General features: G+C 40.7%; 1 protein-coding gene across 1 annotated transcript in view; it reads right to left on the bottom strand.

Annotated features, from left to right (window-relative positions):
* Positions 1 to 16,084, bottom strand: part of myo16 (myosin XVI) — a 541,014-nt gene that overhangs the window by 364,002 nt on the left and 160,928 nt on the right. Inside the window, exon 10 of the mRNA XM_072264587.1 lies at positions 6,206 to 6,316. Coding sequence (XP_072120688.1) covers positions 6,206 to 6,316 — 111 coding nt within the window. The remainder of the gene's footprint in view (positions 1 to 6,205; positions 6,317 to 16,084) is intronic.

The raw sequence follows: 16,084 nt of genomic DNA, 5'->3' as shown, positions 1-16,084 counted from the left end.
TGCATCATTGTTCATTAAGTTAATAATCAGCTTTGGCAGCAATGGGGAAGGCAAAAGGTTACATTGGACGTAGTTGCAAGAAAACAGGAAAATCCATCAAAAGAAATTCTCCAGCAGTTATAGGGGGATTTGGGGACATTGCATCTGATGTACCATGTGTCACTTTGATATTCTTACTAAAAGAAGATTAGAATTGCCCTTATGGGTGTGGAAGAAAGAATATAAAAAATCTGATCATGACAGGTTGAGCAGGACACGGCCAAATCCTCACTAGTTTAGAAAAATGGAAGGTGATTTCATTGAAATTAAAACTTCTTGTGTACTTTTCTTTAAAGATAGATGTTGAAAGGCTGGAGAGTCTAGAACTTGGGGCTATTGCCTCTTGTTAAAGGTGCAGTCATTTATGCTAATGTGAGGAGAAATATCTTCACTTGGAGGATTGGAAATCTTTAAACTTTTCTTTGTCAGAAGTCTTGGATGATCAGTCAGCGAATAGACTCATGGTTGATTTTTTTAGGTATTAAATTAATCAGTGGAGATGGGGACAGGAAAAGACAATAGAAATAAATTAGTTCAACAATAATTTATTGAATGGTGGAACAGGCTCAGGAGTCTGCATGGTTATTTTTCTTCTTATTTTCTAATGACCCTAATGATGAGATTATGACAGTAAATGAAAAGTTATAACTTAAATGTTAAGAAAAATTATCATCCCATATGACAATTTAATGTATGAGGAAAGAGATGTAACACTTGTAATAGCTAATTTCTAGTGTCACTTGGTTCAACATTATGGGCCAAGGGACATGCCCTGTGCTGTAGTCTTTTATGTTGTATGGCCTTTGATTTCGCCATTAATGCCATCCTCTTTGATAAAAGAATACTTTGGCTTAAAATGACTTAACTTCCTATGGCAAGTTGCTTTACTCTTTTGCCAGGCTCATGGACTTCAAATAATTAAGTATATTGGATTTGAAAATCAGAGAGCACAATCCTATTCACACGAACCTTTTATAGGATCAATGACTGGGCAACAGCAACTTTCCACATTGAAAATTACATCTGTCCTCACCTGAAGTTGTTGGGACAGGTGAAATAGTTGTACTTAGCAGCTACAAAACCTTGACTTAACATTGCAGAAGATACCCAATGCAGTGGCCAGTGAGTGTATATTTGTGTTTATCTGCGCTGTAGCCCATCCATTTCAAGATTTGACATGTGTGTTCAGATCTGCTCTTCTGCACATCACTGTTGTAGCACACATGATTATTTGGGTTATAGTTGCCTTCCTGTCAGCTTGAACTAGACTGGCTATTTTCCTCAGACTTCTCTCATTAACAAGGCATTTTCACCCACAGAACAGACACTCACTGGATTTTTATTTTTGTTGTTTGCATCATTCTCTATGAACTCTAGAGACTGTTTTGCCTGAAGATCTCAGGAGGTCAGCAGCTTGTGAGGTACTCAATCCAGGCTGTACGGCAACAACATTTCCATTTTCGAAGTCATTGAGATCAAATTTCTTCCCCATTCTAATGTTTGGTCCGAACCTCTTGACAATGTCTGCATGCTTACAGCCACATGATTGTCTGATTAGATATTTTCACTAATGAGCAGGTGTACAAGTGTGCCTAATAAAGTGGTCACTGAGTGTATATTGATAGTAATTTTTGGCCAATATTATGAAAGAACTTTTCCTACATAATCGGTTGAATATTCACTTCCAATTTCCTTTTGAGGGTGACAATCACAGGCAGTGCAGGCTATTATTAATTCACTTCCCCTTTAGTTTATACATGACCTCTGACATTCAGCAAGCGAAACCTCCCACAATCCACTCTATCCAGACTTCTCACCATTATATATACCTTATTGATTCCCCCTCATTTCTCTTCTCTAGGGAAAATAGTTGTAACGCTCAGTTATATTGGCTCGTATACGTCTAGGGGAAATCCCACCCAGCACCTGCCTTAACGCTTCCCACTGAGTTGGTGACCACCCAAATCAATCCCAAACATTAATCATCAGCCAGCACACCCAGTACATTTTACCAAGTACACCTTATAGATATTACTAATTCTATGACATTAATATAAATTCGATACAGAAAAGGAAGTAATGAAAAAAAAAGGTGCCAAGACTTATCAAAGTCCAAGTTCTTCGCGCCCAATCGTTGGAGCTCAATCGATTCCTGATGACCACTCGAATCCTGTTGACTCACGGCTCGGGACCACCCGAAGTGATCGACCGGAGCCTCTCCGCACGTCCACTGTCCTCCCCGTCTCTCCTCCGACTTCCCGCCAAAACCCGGTCCACCGTCCTCCCCGTCTCTCCTCCGACTCCCCGCCAAAAACCCCATCCCCAGTCATATGATACAGCATTATCATCCGAAAACAAAATGATACATGACCACCCATTGGCTAATAGCACCCTGCTGTCTGTATTAACCCAAGCAACTGTCTAGCTAGAGACTTACTCAGCATTTAACATAACAAAGAAGCATTCCCCAGTATAACATAACAAAGAAGCCATTTTAAATTTAACATACAAAAAAAGAAAGACTCCGTACACAGTCTTTATAACTGTAGTATTTCCTTCTTATAAATAATTTCTGAACCCTCAGAAATGATATCCTTCCAGCGACTAGATGTGCTAAACGTGGAGTAGTATCTTCAACAGAGGAAATAAACGAGACATTCAAGAATTACTTTAAAGAACTGTATACAAGTGGCTCAGTTCCTTCTGAGAATGACTTCACAGATTTTTTTTAGTGGATTAGACCTCCCTACATTGTCATTAGAAGACACCAAAATTCTAGACTCTCCTATTACACTGGATGAGCTACTTTAAAGCAGTCAGAGCTACAAATAAGGGCCATACACCAGGTATAGATGGCATACCTGTGGAACCTTACCTAGCGCTTTGGGATATTCTTGGACTAGTATGGTTAGAAACATTAAATTATGCTTTTGGAAATGGTGCTTTCCATAGAGATCTAAATACAGCCTTCCTGAACACAGTTATACCTAAGCCCGGTAAGGACCCCTTGGAGTGTGCCACTTACGGTCCAATCTCCTTGATAAATGCCGACCTCAAGATATTTTCAGAAGTCTTAGCCAGTGGACTCGAGACAGTAGTTGGGAAAATAATTAGCCCAGATCAAATGGGCTTTATCAAGGGGCATCTTGCATCTGATAATTTTCGCTCTTACATGTACTGAGTGCAACACATAAAATCCCGCCTGTCTGTGGCCTGCTATTTCTAGATGCTGAAAAAGCGTTCGATCGCCTTGAATGGCCATATCGTTGGAGAGTCCTAAAAGAATTTAAGTTCGGTGATAAATTTATCAATATGATTCAAACACTGTATGCTAATCCTTCAGCCCGGGTATGTGTGGGAGGAGGTTTCTCAGAGTTATTTGACATAAGACGGGGCAGACGACAAGAGGACCCTTTGTCTCCTTTAATTTTTACTGTATCTATTGAACCGCTTGCACATTTAATTAGAAACTCTCCTCAGATCTCCCCTATTACAATAGGTACAACTTCACATTCGATATCACTTTATGCAGATAACACGCTAGTTTATATGGCAAATGTTCAACAAACGCTCCCCTCTATTTTAAAAACACTGGAGCAATTTGGATTTCTTTCAGGATACAAAGTTAATTTGTCAAAATCAGCACTAATGCTGATTAATATGGATAAAAGTAAGGTATTTCTCCCTCCCCAGATTAAGGTTACAAATGAGGTCCTCTACTTGGATATTAAAGTTAATACTTCCCTATCATCTGTGGCTAAAACAAATTACTCTTTAATTTTGAAAAAAATAGAGGATATTAATAGATGGAGACATCTGCCAGCATCAGTCCCTGCCCGTATATCAGTCACTAAAATGAACTTCTTACCCCACATTAATTTTATCAGCTCAATGATCCCACTTGCGCCTCCAGCAGGATATTGACAAAAACTGGACTCTTTACTACGATGCTATGTTTGGAACGGTAAACAAACCAATATAAAGTGGTCAGCTCTACAATTCAAAAAGCCAGATGGGGGAGCGGCATGTCCAAATTTTAAATTCTATCACTGGGCATTTGTGTTAAAAAGTCTTAGCTATTGGATGGTGGAGGATAAAGTTTCATCATGGAAAAATATAGAACAAGAGCTAATAGTACCAATAAGATTGAAGGACTTTCTCCTTATAGGTATGTACGGGGTTTCTTCTTTGTCATGTTAAATTTAAAATGGCTTCTTTGTTATGTTAACACGAGGAACTCTGCAGATGCTGGAAATTCAGGCAACACACATCAAAGTTGCTGGTGAATGCAGCAGGCCAGGTAGCATCTCTAGGAAGAGGTACCGTCAATGTTTTAGGCCGAGACCCTTCGTCAGGACTAACTGAAGGAAGAGCTAGTAAGAGATTTGAAAGTGGGAGGGGGAGATCCAAAATGATAGGAGAAGACAGGAGGGGGAGGGATGGAGCCAAGAGCTGGACCCGTGATTGGCAAAAGGGATATGAGAGGATCATGGGAGAGGAGGCCCAGGGAGAAGGAAAAGTGGGGGGGGGGGAAACCCAGAGAATGGGCAAGGGGTATAGTGAGAGGGACAGAGGGAGAAAAAGGAGAGCGAGAGAAAGAATGTGTGTATATAAATAAATAACGGATGGGGTACGAGGGGGCGGTAAGTAAGGGTAAGTAATGGAACTTAATGGAATGTAATGGAACTTATAGAAGCTTCTGACTTATTCAAGTTTATAAGTAGACTGAAGTAAGTCTACTTTGCAATCTGCTAGAAAATGTCATCCTGACAGTCACAATATTTCATTGTGATTTTCCTCTTGCTGGTAGCTACCTGCAGAATATTGGAGAGCATTCACAAAATCCCTTCTGGGCAACGCATCCTCTGGAGCAAAATCCTTTTAGACTGAACAACATAATCGCTTCTGAAGACAATGATGTTTTTCATTTTATCATCTTGTGATATGAAAGGATTAGCAGAATAATAATGGAGCACAGATGAGGCACTGCATTTTAGGGCAAAGCTTCACTGTAAGTTAAAGTGCAAATTACTGACCTACTATCTGAACTTTCCAGAATGTGATATTTTGTGTAGGAAGAAGACCAAGGGGTGTTGCAGACTCTGTTTGCAGATGCAAGTTCTATTTTAACAAATCTTGGGTTTACAACACCGGGCAACAAATACAACAGCCAGAACTGGACAGTTCTTGATGTTACTAGTAATGATTGCAACAAGTGCAAATGTGAAACATTCCTTCTCTCAGCTTCATACCATGGACTTACAAGTCATAGAGAGACACAGCATGGAAACAAGCCCTTTGACTGACCGAGTCTGTGCAAAGCACTTACATCCGCTTACACTAATCCTCCATGTATTGCTGTTTTTAAATCTTGAATCATAATCTTAAATTTAAACATTTATTAGAGGAAGGTTTTTTCACTCAGAGAGTGGTTGGTGCATGGAATGCACTGCCTGAGTCAGTGGTGGAGGCAGATACACTAGTGAAGTTTAAGAGACTACTGGACAGGTATATGGAGGAACTTATGGTGGGGGGTTATATGGGAGGCAGGGTTTAAGGATCGGCACAACATTGTGGGCCAAAGGGCCTGTACTGTGCTGTACTATTCTATGTTCTATGTTCTATATTCTATATTTTGACTCCTTTTATACACTTACAATCAAATGTACAAATTTTATATACAATTCATTGAGTATATACCTCAAATGAGCATTTTAAAAAGAGGAAGTTCTGGAGCATAAGCAACAAACTTAATTAATTTATTTAACAATATTATTTTGAACACCAGCATGTTGTAATTTAGTCCTATTGGTATCAAGATATTACACTGATTCTTAATCAAATTAAATGTTTTCCATTTAATCTAATGTACCTCTTTGCATATACCCTTCAGGTTTCAAAGCTTAGAGGGAGTGAAATAACCAGTTGTCAGTCCCTAGATGTTCTTTTAAAAGATGAGTATCAGTGAAACAATATACCCGTGAGTCAGTATGCCCAAAGCAATTTCTTCTCTTAGGCAGGCAGTTCAGTCAAACTAGCTGCAATATTTCTTACACTACAACAGTGACAAAGCTTCAAAGTATGTCACTGGTATGAAGCACTTAGGAATCCTTTGTATTTGAGGAAGCCATCTGCAAATTCCTTAAAACAGCATGTTTTAACTTACATATATTTGATTATTGCTGAACCGCTTCTGAATTTCATAGAGAAGACTTCTGTCTGTCAGCTCACTCAAGGTGGACAAGTCATCATTGGGGGCAGGAGGAACCAGGTTCACCTAGAATTAGAAACAAAGTTATGGAAGACTTCATTAATCTACATTTCTCAGACAAGTACTCACAGGATGGACTCCTTAGGAAATCACAGAGTTTAACTTTGCTTTGCAGCCTCTATTTTAAGTTCGGACAATGTCAGACAAGTCCATGACCAACACTACCTTGAGAATGTTACTTCCATGCAGATGTAGTCCCAAGACTTCAGCTTCTTTTAGCTGCAAAAAATTCTGCAGGGCGTTCCAAATTTATTCCAGAAACAATCAATTTTGATATTGAAAATTTGATATCACCACAAAAGCCAACCATCTTAAAACGGTAGTTAAGTAACATAAAGCCATCAATAATTATATCTTTATCAGAATTTGCTGGTTGTAAGACAACATAGAAAGTATGTAAATGTAAATTGATATTTCTAAATAGCCCAATGACATACGCAATTTTTCATGTTGCAACTCCTCAAAAGCTGGTAGTATGGTTGGTTTGACATGTCTAATAATTGTACTGCTTTTCTTTTCTTTCTAGGTTTCATGGATATTTGGAGAAGAAGAATTTAAGAGTTGTATAATCTGATAATAAATGAACCTTTGGTCTGATGATCCATCAACGCTGTTGTTCAGTTGTCAAGTATTCCCTCTGAGTAATGGAGACAAATAGGATAGATTCTTTAGCTGGGAACACAGGACTGCTATGTGGTGAGCAATATTCCTCTCCATATTCTACATGAAAATTGGAAGTTCTAGATCTCAAAGAAGCTTGTTGAAGGAAAGAGTGGGACATCATCTAGAAAATTGGGCAGTGTGGTGGTAGGTGGAACATAATCCAGAAAAATGTGACTAATGCAGAGAAAACATCACACTGTGTTCACAGACAATGCTTATTTTGCATTGATTTCAGTAACGTATGCATGAGGTCTTGGATACTGAGATTTGCTGTACTGCTTGGGGTTCCCTACAATTCCAAACAGATATCGACAGTGTATCCACTCTCATTAACAACACAGATGTGTTTAGGAAGAGGATCTTTTCTCACACAACCAGTATTAATACAGTTACTGATCATCAGCAGAGCTTCTTCATACTCAACACCATGTTTCTGGGATGCAATTTGTTTAAGAGGTCACTGCTGCCCTGTCTGGGGCTCAGCAACTTGTCTGAAGCTGCATTAAATTGAATGTGGTCATACTGGGATTCAGTTTGCACATCAAAGAAGAGAGAAGTGTTAGAGTTAGCACAGTGCAACTGCATTTCTCGAAACGGCCAGGCAGCTGGAGTCATCAACCAGAAAGCATATTTGGACTTCCAGTAAGATGGCGGCACAATTGGATGCAGCAGCGTCTCGGGCGCCAGCCAAAGCTGTTCTTGTTTTTTTAAATGTCTTTTTTATGATTGCAACAACACTGGACCTTAAGGACTTCAAGCATTGTGGATTTACCCCATCAGTAAGCTGCTCTTTGGCAGAGGAGCTGAAAAAGCTGGACTCCGTGTGGACCATGTTACTGCCTGTTACAGAAAGACATTGGAGTCAGTGCACAGAGTACAACAGAACAGTGAGTTATTGTCTTGGACATTTCTCTTATGATCACTAGACCCTGATGGACATTGGTAATGTAAAATACTGCAAATCCATTTCCTCTTCTATTGGTAAGACAGACGGCGGGGACCTGCATGGCTTCGGTTGCAGTGAGGACTAGGCCTTAATCCGAGGACTTTTCTGTTGCAGCTGTCCAATAAAGGAGATGCCGGAGATGGAGTAATGTGGTGTCCGTGCTGGGGTAATACGGTGTCCATGCTGGGTTGTCCATGCGGTGCCCAGTCCAATAAAGGAGATGCCGGACATGGGGAAATGAAGTGTCCAACCTCACTCATCGGTGCTGCCATCTAGTATTCATTCGGAGGAAGACAAGTGAGGTTGCGTGCGTGTTTATGCCTATCTGCAGGCTACTGAGAACTGCTTATTCTTGCCAGTAAAATCCATGCAGCATCAATTTACAGGACATGTCAGGCAAGGGCTTTTTTGTGTGATTGTATGTTTACTTGCTATTCTATCTGTGCTATGTGTGCCTTGTGTTGTGTATGACCGTTAGTAATATGTTTTGAACCTTGGCCCCAGTGTTTCGTTTACCTGTATTCATGGGTATTCATGTATGGTTGAATTTCAATTAAAATGAACCTGGACTTTCATAATTTCACAGGAGATCATGTTGCAAATTGATTGAGAGTACAAAGTTACTTTTGCTCTGACCTGTTATGTTTTGTAACTTCAAAATATTAAACTAATTCAAAGGAAGATATGGAATTCCAAAATCTGAGTCTAACTTCATGTTTACTTGAAATGAGGTGCACACATATCACGTGGTAGTGTCATGATATGTGCAATTCACTTATTTTTACATATAAAAATAATAAATTATTTAAACAAACACAAATGCTTTATCGACAACATATTTACAATATTACTCAACTCCAACTCAACAGAAGATGCATTTCAACTATACACATAGTATTCTATATAATACAAATACTATATACAGGTCCATAACTTAGTAAAATTTAAATTGTCCCACTCAGGCTTAAAGCACGCAGAGTAGATTCTGGTTCTTTATACTCACAAAGACTGAATGCTTGCAGCTTTCCTGAAGTTCATTGAACTCTCTTGCAGTTTAAAACCAAGCCATTTTTCACAAGTAACTGCCTCATTAACATATCAGAAGCTTTCTCAGATATGTTACCGACAGAAACTGTAGTACTAAGACCACTACTTTCATCACTTTCATGTTTCCATGAGCTGCAAGGTCTCTGCTCAGTCCAATATGCTTATCAACCAGAAATACAGAGGTTGGCACCAAAACCTGCTTGCCCTCCATTGGGAAACCATTTATCGTGTACAGCTTTGGGACAGTTCAAAGCAAAAGTTCGAAATTAAATTTATGTCGTAGTACATATACGTCAGCGTATACAATCCTGAGATTCATTTCCTTGTGGACATACTCAATAAATCTATGGAATAAGAACCATAACAGACTCAGTGAAAAACCGCCCAACTAGGTCCTTCAGAGTGCAGAAGACAACAAACTGCGCAAATACCAAAAAACAGCAATAAATATCAAGGGCATGAGATGAAGTCTTTGAAAGTGAATCCATAGGTTGTGGGAACAATTCAGTGATGAATTCAGTGACAGGGGTCTACAAGTGAGGAAATCGATGAACCAATTGCATAAAGAAGTATTGAGGAAAGTTCTTGGAGCTTGTGACATCATCTAGTTCCTTGCTTAATTTGCTTTCAGTTGGCTTTATTTCCAGGAATTTGGCATGCAAATTACATAGAACATAGAACAGTACAGCACAGTACAGGCCCTTTGGCCCACAATGTTGTGCCAACCCTCAAACCCTGCCTCCCATATAAGCCCACACCTTAAATTCCTCCATATACCTGTCTAGTAGTCTCTTAAACATCACTAGTGAATCTGCCTCCACCACTGACTCAGGCAGTGCACTCCACGCACCAACCACTCTCTGAGTAAAAAAAACCTTTCTCTAATATCTCCCTTGAACTTCCCACCCCTTACCTTAAAGCCATGTCCTCTTGTATTGAGCAGTGGTGCCCTGGGGAAGAGGCGCTGGCTATCCACTCTATCTATTCCTCTTATTATCTTGTACAACTCTATCATGTCACCTCTCATCCTCCTTCTCTCCAAAAGGTAAAGCCCTAGCTCCCTTAATCTCTGATCATAATGCATACTCTCTAAACCAGGCAGCATCCTGGTAAATCTCCTCTGTATCCTTTCCAATGCTTCCACATCCTTCCTATAGTGAGGCGACCAGAACTGGACAGAGTACTCCAAGTGGGGCCTAACCAGAGTTTTATAGAGCTGCATCATTACATCGCAACTCTTAAACTCTATCCCTCGACTTATGAAAGACAACACTCCATAAGCTTTCTTAGCTACTCTATCCACCTGTGAGGCAACTTTTAGGGATCTGTGGACATGTACCCCCAGATCCCTCTGCTCCTCCAAACTACCAAGTATGCTGCCATTTACTTTGTACTCTGCCTTGGAGTTTGTCCTTCCAAAGTGTACCACCTCACACTTCTCTGGGTTGAACTCCATCTGCCACTTCTCAGCCCACTTCTGCATCCTATCAATGTCTCTCTGCAATCTACAACAATCCTCTACACTGTGTACAATACCACCAACCTTTGTGTCGTCTGCAAACTTGCCAACCCACCCTTCTACCCCCACATCCAGGTCTTTAATAAAAATCATGAAAAGTAGAGGTCCCAGAACAGACCCTTGTGGGACACCACTAGTCACAATCCTCCAATCTGAATGTACTTCCTCCACCATGACTCTCTGCCTTCTGCAGGCGTCAATTCTGAATCCACCTGGCCAAATTTCCCTGGATCCCATGGCTTCTGACTTTCTGAATAAGCCTACCGTGTGGAATTTATGGTTGGATCTCCAATCAAGTTGTAGTTGTCTCAGCCAGTCATGTCCCCACCGTGCTTTTCATTCTCTTTTTACCAAATACAAGCTCAATGTGGCTTGCTGGTTGTTGTATTTCTCTGTGATAAATAGCATTCCCACAGGTGTCATCTTTTCTCCAGTATAAGTTTGTAGTTAGAGACCTACAGGCTTCAGTTTAGTATAGGAACCATAGAAACCATAGAAAAACTACAGCACAGAAACAGGCCTTTTGGCCCTTCTTGGCTGTGCTGAACCATTTTCTGCCTAGTTCCACTGACCTGCACACGGACCATATCCCTCCATACACCTCCCATCCATGTATCTGTCCAATTTATTCTTAAATGTTAAAATAAGAACCCCCATTTACCACCTCGTCTGGCAGCTCATTCCATACTCCCACCACTCTCTGTGTGAAGAAGCTCCCCCTAATGTCCCCTTTAAACTTTTCCCCCCTCACCCTTAACCCACATCCTCTGGTTTTTTTCTCCCCTTGCTCAGTGGAAAAAGCCTGCTTGCATTCACTCTATCTATACCCATCATAATTTTATATACCTCTATCAAATCTCCCCTCATTCTTCTACGCTCCAGGGAATAAAGTGCTGACCTATTCAACCTTCCTCTGTAACTGAGTTTCTCAAGTCCCGGCAACATCCTTGTAAACCTTCTCTGCACTCTTTCAACCTTATTTATATCCTTCCTGTAATTTAGTGACCAAAACTGAACACAATACACCAGATTCGGCCTCACCAATGCCTTATACAACTTCCTCATAACATTCCAGCTCTCATACTCAATACTTTGATTAATAAAGGCCAATGTACCAAAAGCTCTCTTTAAGACCCTATCTACCTGTGACGCCACTTTTAGGGAATTTTGTATCTGTATTCCCAGGTCCCTCTGTTCTACTGCACTCTTCAGTGCCTTACCATTAACCCTGTATGTTCTACCTTGGTTTGTCCTTCCAACATGCAATACCTCACAATTGTCTGTATTAAACTCCATTTGCCATTTTTCAGCCCATTTCATCCAGGTCATTGATATAGATGACAAAGAACAATGGATCCAGCACTGATCCCTGTGGCAGACCACTAGTCACAGGTCTCCACTCGGAGAAGCAATTCTCTACTACCACTCTTTGGCTTCTACCATTGAGCCAATGTCTAATCCAATTTACCACCTCTCCATGTATACCTAGCGACTGAATTTTCCTAATTAACCTCCCATGCGTGACCTTGTCAAAGGCCTTACTGAAGTCCATGTAGACAATATCCACTGCCTTCCCTTCATCCACTTTCCTGGTAACCTCTTCGAAAAACTCCAATAGATTGGTCAAACATGACCTACCACGCACAAAGCCATGTTGACTCTCCCTAATAAGTCCCTGTCTATCCAAATGCTTGTAGATTCTGTCTCTTAGTACTCCCTCCAATAACTTACCTACTTCCGACGTTAAATTTACCAGCTTATAATTTCCCAGATTACTTTTCGATCCTTTTTTAAACAACGGAACAACATGAGCCACTCTCCAATCCTCCGGCACCTCACCTGTAGACAGCGACATTTTAAATATTTCTGCCAGGGCCCCCGCAATTTCAACACTAGTCTCCTTCAAGGTCCGAGGGAACACTCTGTCAGGTCCCGGGGATTTATCCACTTTAATTTTCCTCAAGACAGCAAGCACCTCCTCCTTTTCAATCTGTACAGTTTCCATGATCTCACTACTTGTTTCCCTTAATTCCATAGACTTCATGCCAGTTTTCTTAGTAAATACAGACGCAAAAAACCTATTTAAGATCTCCCCCATTTCCTTTGGTTCTGCACATAGCCGACCACTCTGATCTTCAAGAGGACCAATTTTATCCCTTACAATCCTTTTGCTCTTAATATACCTGTAAAAGCTCTTTGGATTATCCTTCACTTTGACTGCCAAGGAAACCTCATGTCTTCTTCTAGCCCTCCTGATTTCTTTCTTAAGTATTTTCTTGCACTTCTTATACTCCACAAGCACCTTATTTACTCCCTGTTTCCTATACATGTCATACAACTCCCTTTTCTTCTTTATCAGAGTTGCAATATCCCTTGAGAACCAAGGTTCCTTATTCCTATTCACTTTGCCTTTAATCCTGACAGGAACATACAAACTCTGCACTCTCAAAATTTCTCCTTTGAAGGCTTCCCACCTACCGATCACATCTTTGCCAGAGAACAACCTGTCCCAATCCACGCTTTTTAGATCCTTTCTCATTTCTTCAAATTTGGCCGCCTTCCAGTTCAGAACCTCAACCCTAGGACCAGATCTATCCTTGTCCATGATCAAGTTGAAACTAATGGTGTTATGATCACTGGAACCAAAGTGCTCCCCTACACAGACTTCCGTCACTTGTCCTAACTCGTTTCCTAACAGGAGATCCAATATTGCATCCCCTCTAGTTGGTCCCTCTATATATTGATTTCGAAAACGTTCCTGAACACATTTTACAAACTCTAAACCATCTAGACCCCTAACTTTGAAATGCATCTGTTTGAAATACTTCTCAAATTCATTTTGTGAAATGACTGAAACTGCCAAACCAGAGTTTAATCCATTTCAGTTAGTTTGCCGTTCATTTCTGGAGTAAGCCACATTGTTAGTCTGTTGTTAATCTCAAGGCTACTTAGTCCTGTGTCACTCTCATCATTATCAGATATTTTTAAAATCAGCAGCATGCAGGTTAGTGCTCTTTTTGATATTGCAACTTGACTTTTTATCTTTTTTCTCCCTGTGCAGTCCATTTATTTTTGCCTGTCCAATTTATTCTTTTAGTGTCTCCTACTTTGTTGCATTTTCTACAAGTTTCACCTTTAACTCTGCATTGGTCATGTGCACATGGGCCCCGCTACAATGCTAACACAATTTATTCAGGCAGGGTGGTTTCTGTTTAGGCTTTGCAATTTTGTTCACACTCACTTTCATTCCTGACTGCAACTCAATTGCATCTCTGTCTGCTATTTCCACTGATCTGGCAATTTCAACAGCTCTTTTAAATGTAAGTTATGCTTCAGTTAGTATACAGGTTTGAATGCTTTCTTGTAAGATTTCAGAAACTAAATGATCGTTCGGTGCAGTTAAGCCCATCATTGAAGTGACAATGCTCAGATAATCTCTTCACCTCAGCGGCATATGCTGAAATGGACTCCCCTTCCTTTTGATTCGGCTTATGAAACCTAAAGAGCTCTGTAATCAACAATGGCTTTGGTTCTGAATGTTCCTGCATTACTTTCGCGTTATCAGCAAAGCTCATTTCTGCTGGTTTAGTTGAAACAGTTGAACTTCGGAGCAAACTGTATGCCTTTAAACCCAATGCACTCAGCAAAATTGGTTCTGGTTTCTCATTGGCTATTTCATTTGCTTCAAAATACTGTTCAATTAGCTTGGTGTACGTGCAAGTTACCTGTTGGGCAATTGTTCCAATCTTTCCGATGTAGCCGGGCATTTTTGCTTTATGATCACCTGGTAGTCACTCTTTGTGTACCCATGAATCCTTCCATTTACTGCCTTTTTCTTAACCCCGATTGTGTCTTCGCTTCTAAAGAACACATGCTGTGCTGCCTTTTTTCTAACTTGACAGTTGCTGCAGGTGCTGCACTGTTTTATTTTTCTCTCTCCATTCCTTACTGCTCTTCAACAGGATGGTAGCCATCTTGGGTTTGTTTTAAAAAAACAACCTGGTCACTACTGTTAATTTTTGTAACTTCAAAATATTAAACTACTTCAAAGGACAAGACGTCTAGCTTTGTGTTTACTTTAAGTAAGGTGTGCGCGTATCACACGGATATGTTAGCATAGGCATCAGTCCAGAAGAAATTCACTTGGCTCACTCTTGGTAAAATACAGAATGAAGGCCTTTTCCTATTGCACTCACTAACCATCATGCCGAACTATAACTATTCCCTGTACCTGCCTTAATTCTATATCCCTCTATGCCCTGTTCATTCTGTCCAAAAACCGCTTGAATGTTGTTACTGTTCCTGCCTACACCACCTCCTCTAGAAGCTTCTTCCAAATACCAAACACTTTTTGCTTGAAATACAGAAGGATAGAATCAGAGAGGACAGGAAAATTTTTAATTGGGGAAGGGCAAATTATGAGGCTACAAGGCCAGAACTTGCGGGTGTGAATTGAGATGAAGTTTTTGCAGGGAAATGTACTATGGACATGTGGTCGATGTTTAGGGATCTCTTGCAGGATGTTAGGGATAAATTTGTCCCGGTGAGGAAGACAATGAATGGTAGGGCGAAGGAACCATGGGTGACAAATGAGGTGGAGAACCTAGTCAAGTGGAAGAAGGCAGCATACATGAGGTTTAGGAAGCAATGATCAGATGGATCTATTGAGGAATATAGGGTAGCAAGAAAGGAGCTTAAGAAGGGGCTGAGGAGAGCAAGAAGGGGGCATGAGAAGGCCTTGGTGAGCAGGGTAAAGGAAAATCCCAAGGCATTCGTCAATTATGTGAAAGACAAAAGGATGACAGGAGTGAAGATAGGACCAATTAGAGATAAGGTGGGAAGATGTGCCTGGAGGCTGTGGAAGTGAACAAGGTCCTCAATGAATACTTCTCTTCGGTATTCACCAATGAGAGGGAACTTGATGACGGTGAAGGACAATATGAGTGAGGTTGATATTAAGGGAGAGGAGGTGTTAGAGTTGTTAAAATATATTAAAACGGATAAGTCCCTGGGGCCTGACGGAATATTCCCCAGGCTGCTCCACGAGGCAAGGGAAGAGATTGCTGAGCCTCTGGCTAGGATCTTTATGTCCTCGTTGTCAACGGGAATGGTACCGGAGGATTGCTGTCCCCTTGTTCAAAAAAAGGTAGTAGGGATAGTCCGGGTAATTATAGACCAGTGAGCCTTACGTCTGTGGTGGGAAAGCTGTTGGAAAAGATTCTTAGAGATAGGATCTATAGGCATTTAGAGAATCATGGTCTGATCAGGGACAGTCAGCATGGCTTTGTGAAGGACAGATCATGTCTAACAAGCCTGATAGAGTTCTTTGATGAAATGACCAGGCATATAGATGAGGGTCGTGCAGTGGATGTGATCTACGTGGATTTTAGTAAGGCATTTGACAAGGTTCCACATGGTAGGCTTATTCAGAAAGTCAGAAGACATGGGATCCAGGGAAGTTTGGCCACGTGGATTCAGAATTGGCTTGCCTGCAGAAAGCAGAGGGTTGTGGTAGAGGGAGTACATTCGGATTGGAGGGTTGTGACTAGTGATGTCCCACAAGGATCGGTTCTGGGACCTTTACTTTTCACGATTTTTA

Source organism: Mobula birostris, chromosome 7, assembly GCF_030028105.1.
Source record: "Mobula birostris isolate sMobBir1 chromosome 7, sMobBir1.hap1, whole genome shotgun sequence".
Classification (NCBI taxonomy): Eukaryota; Metazoa; Chordata; class Chondrichthyes; order Myliobatiformes; family Myliobatidae; genus Mobula; species Mobula birostris.
The sequence above is the reverse complement of the archived record's forward strand: the minus strand, read 5'-3'. Positions and strand labels throughout refer to the sequence as shown.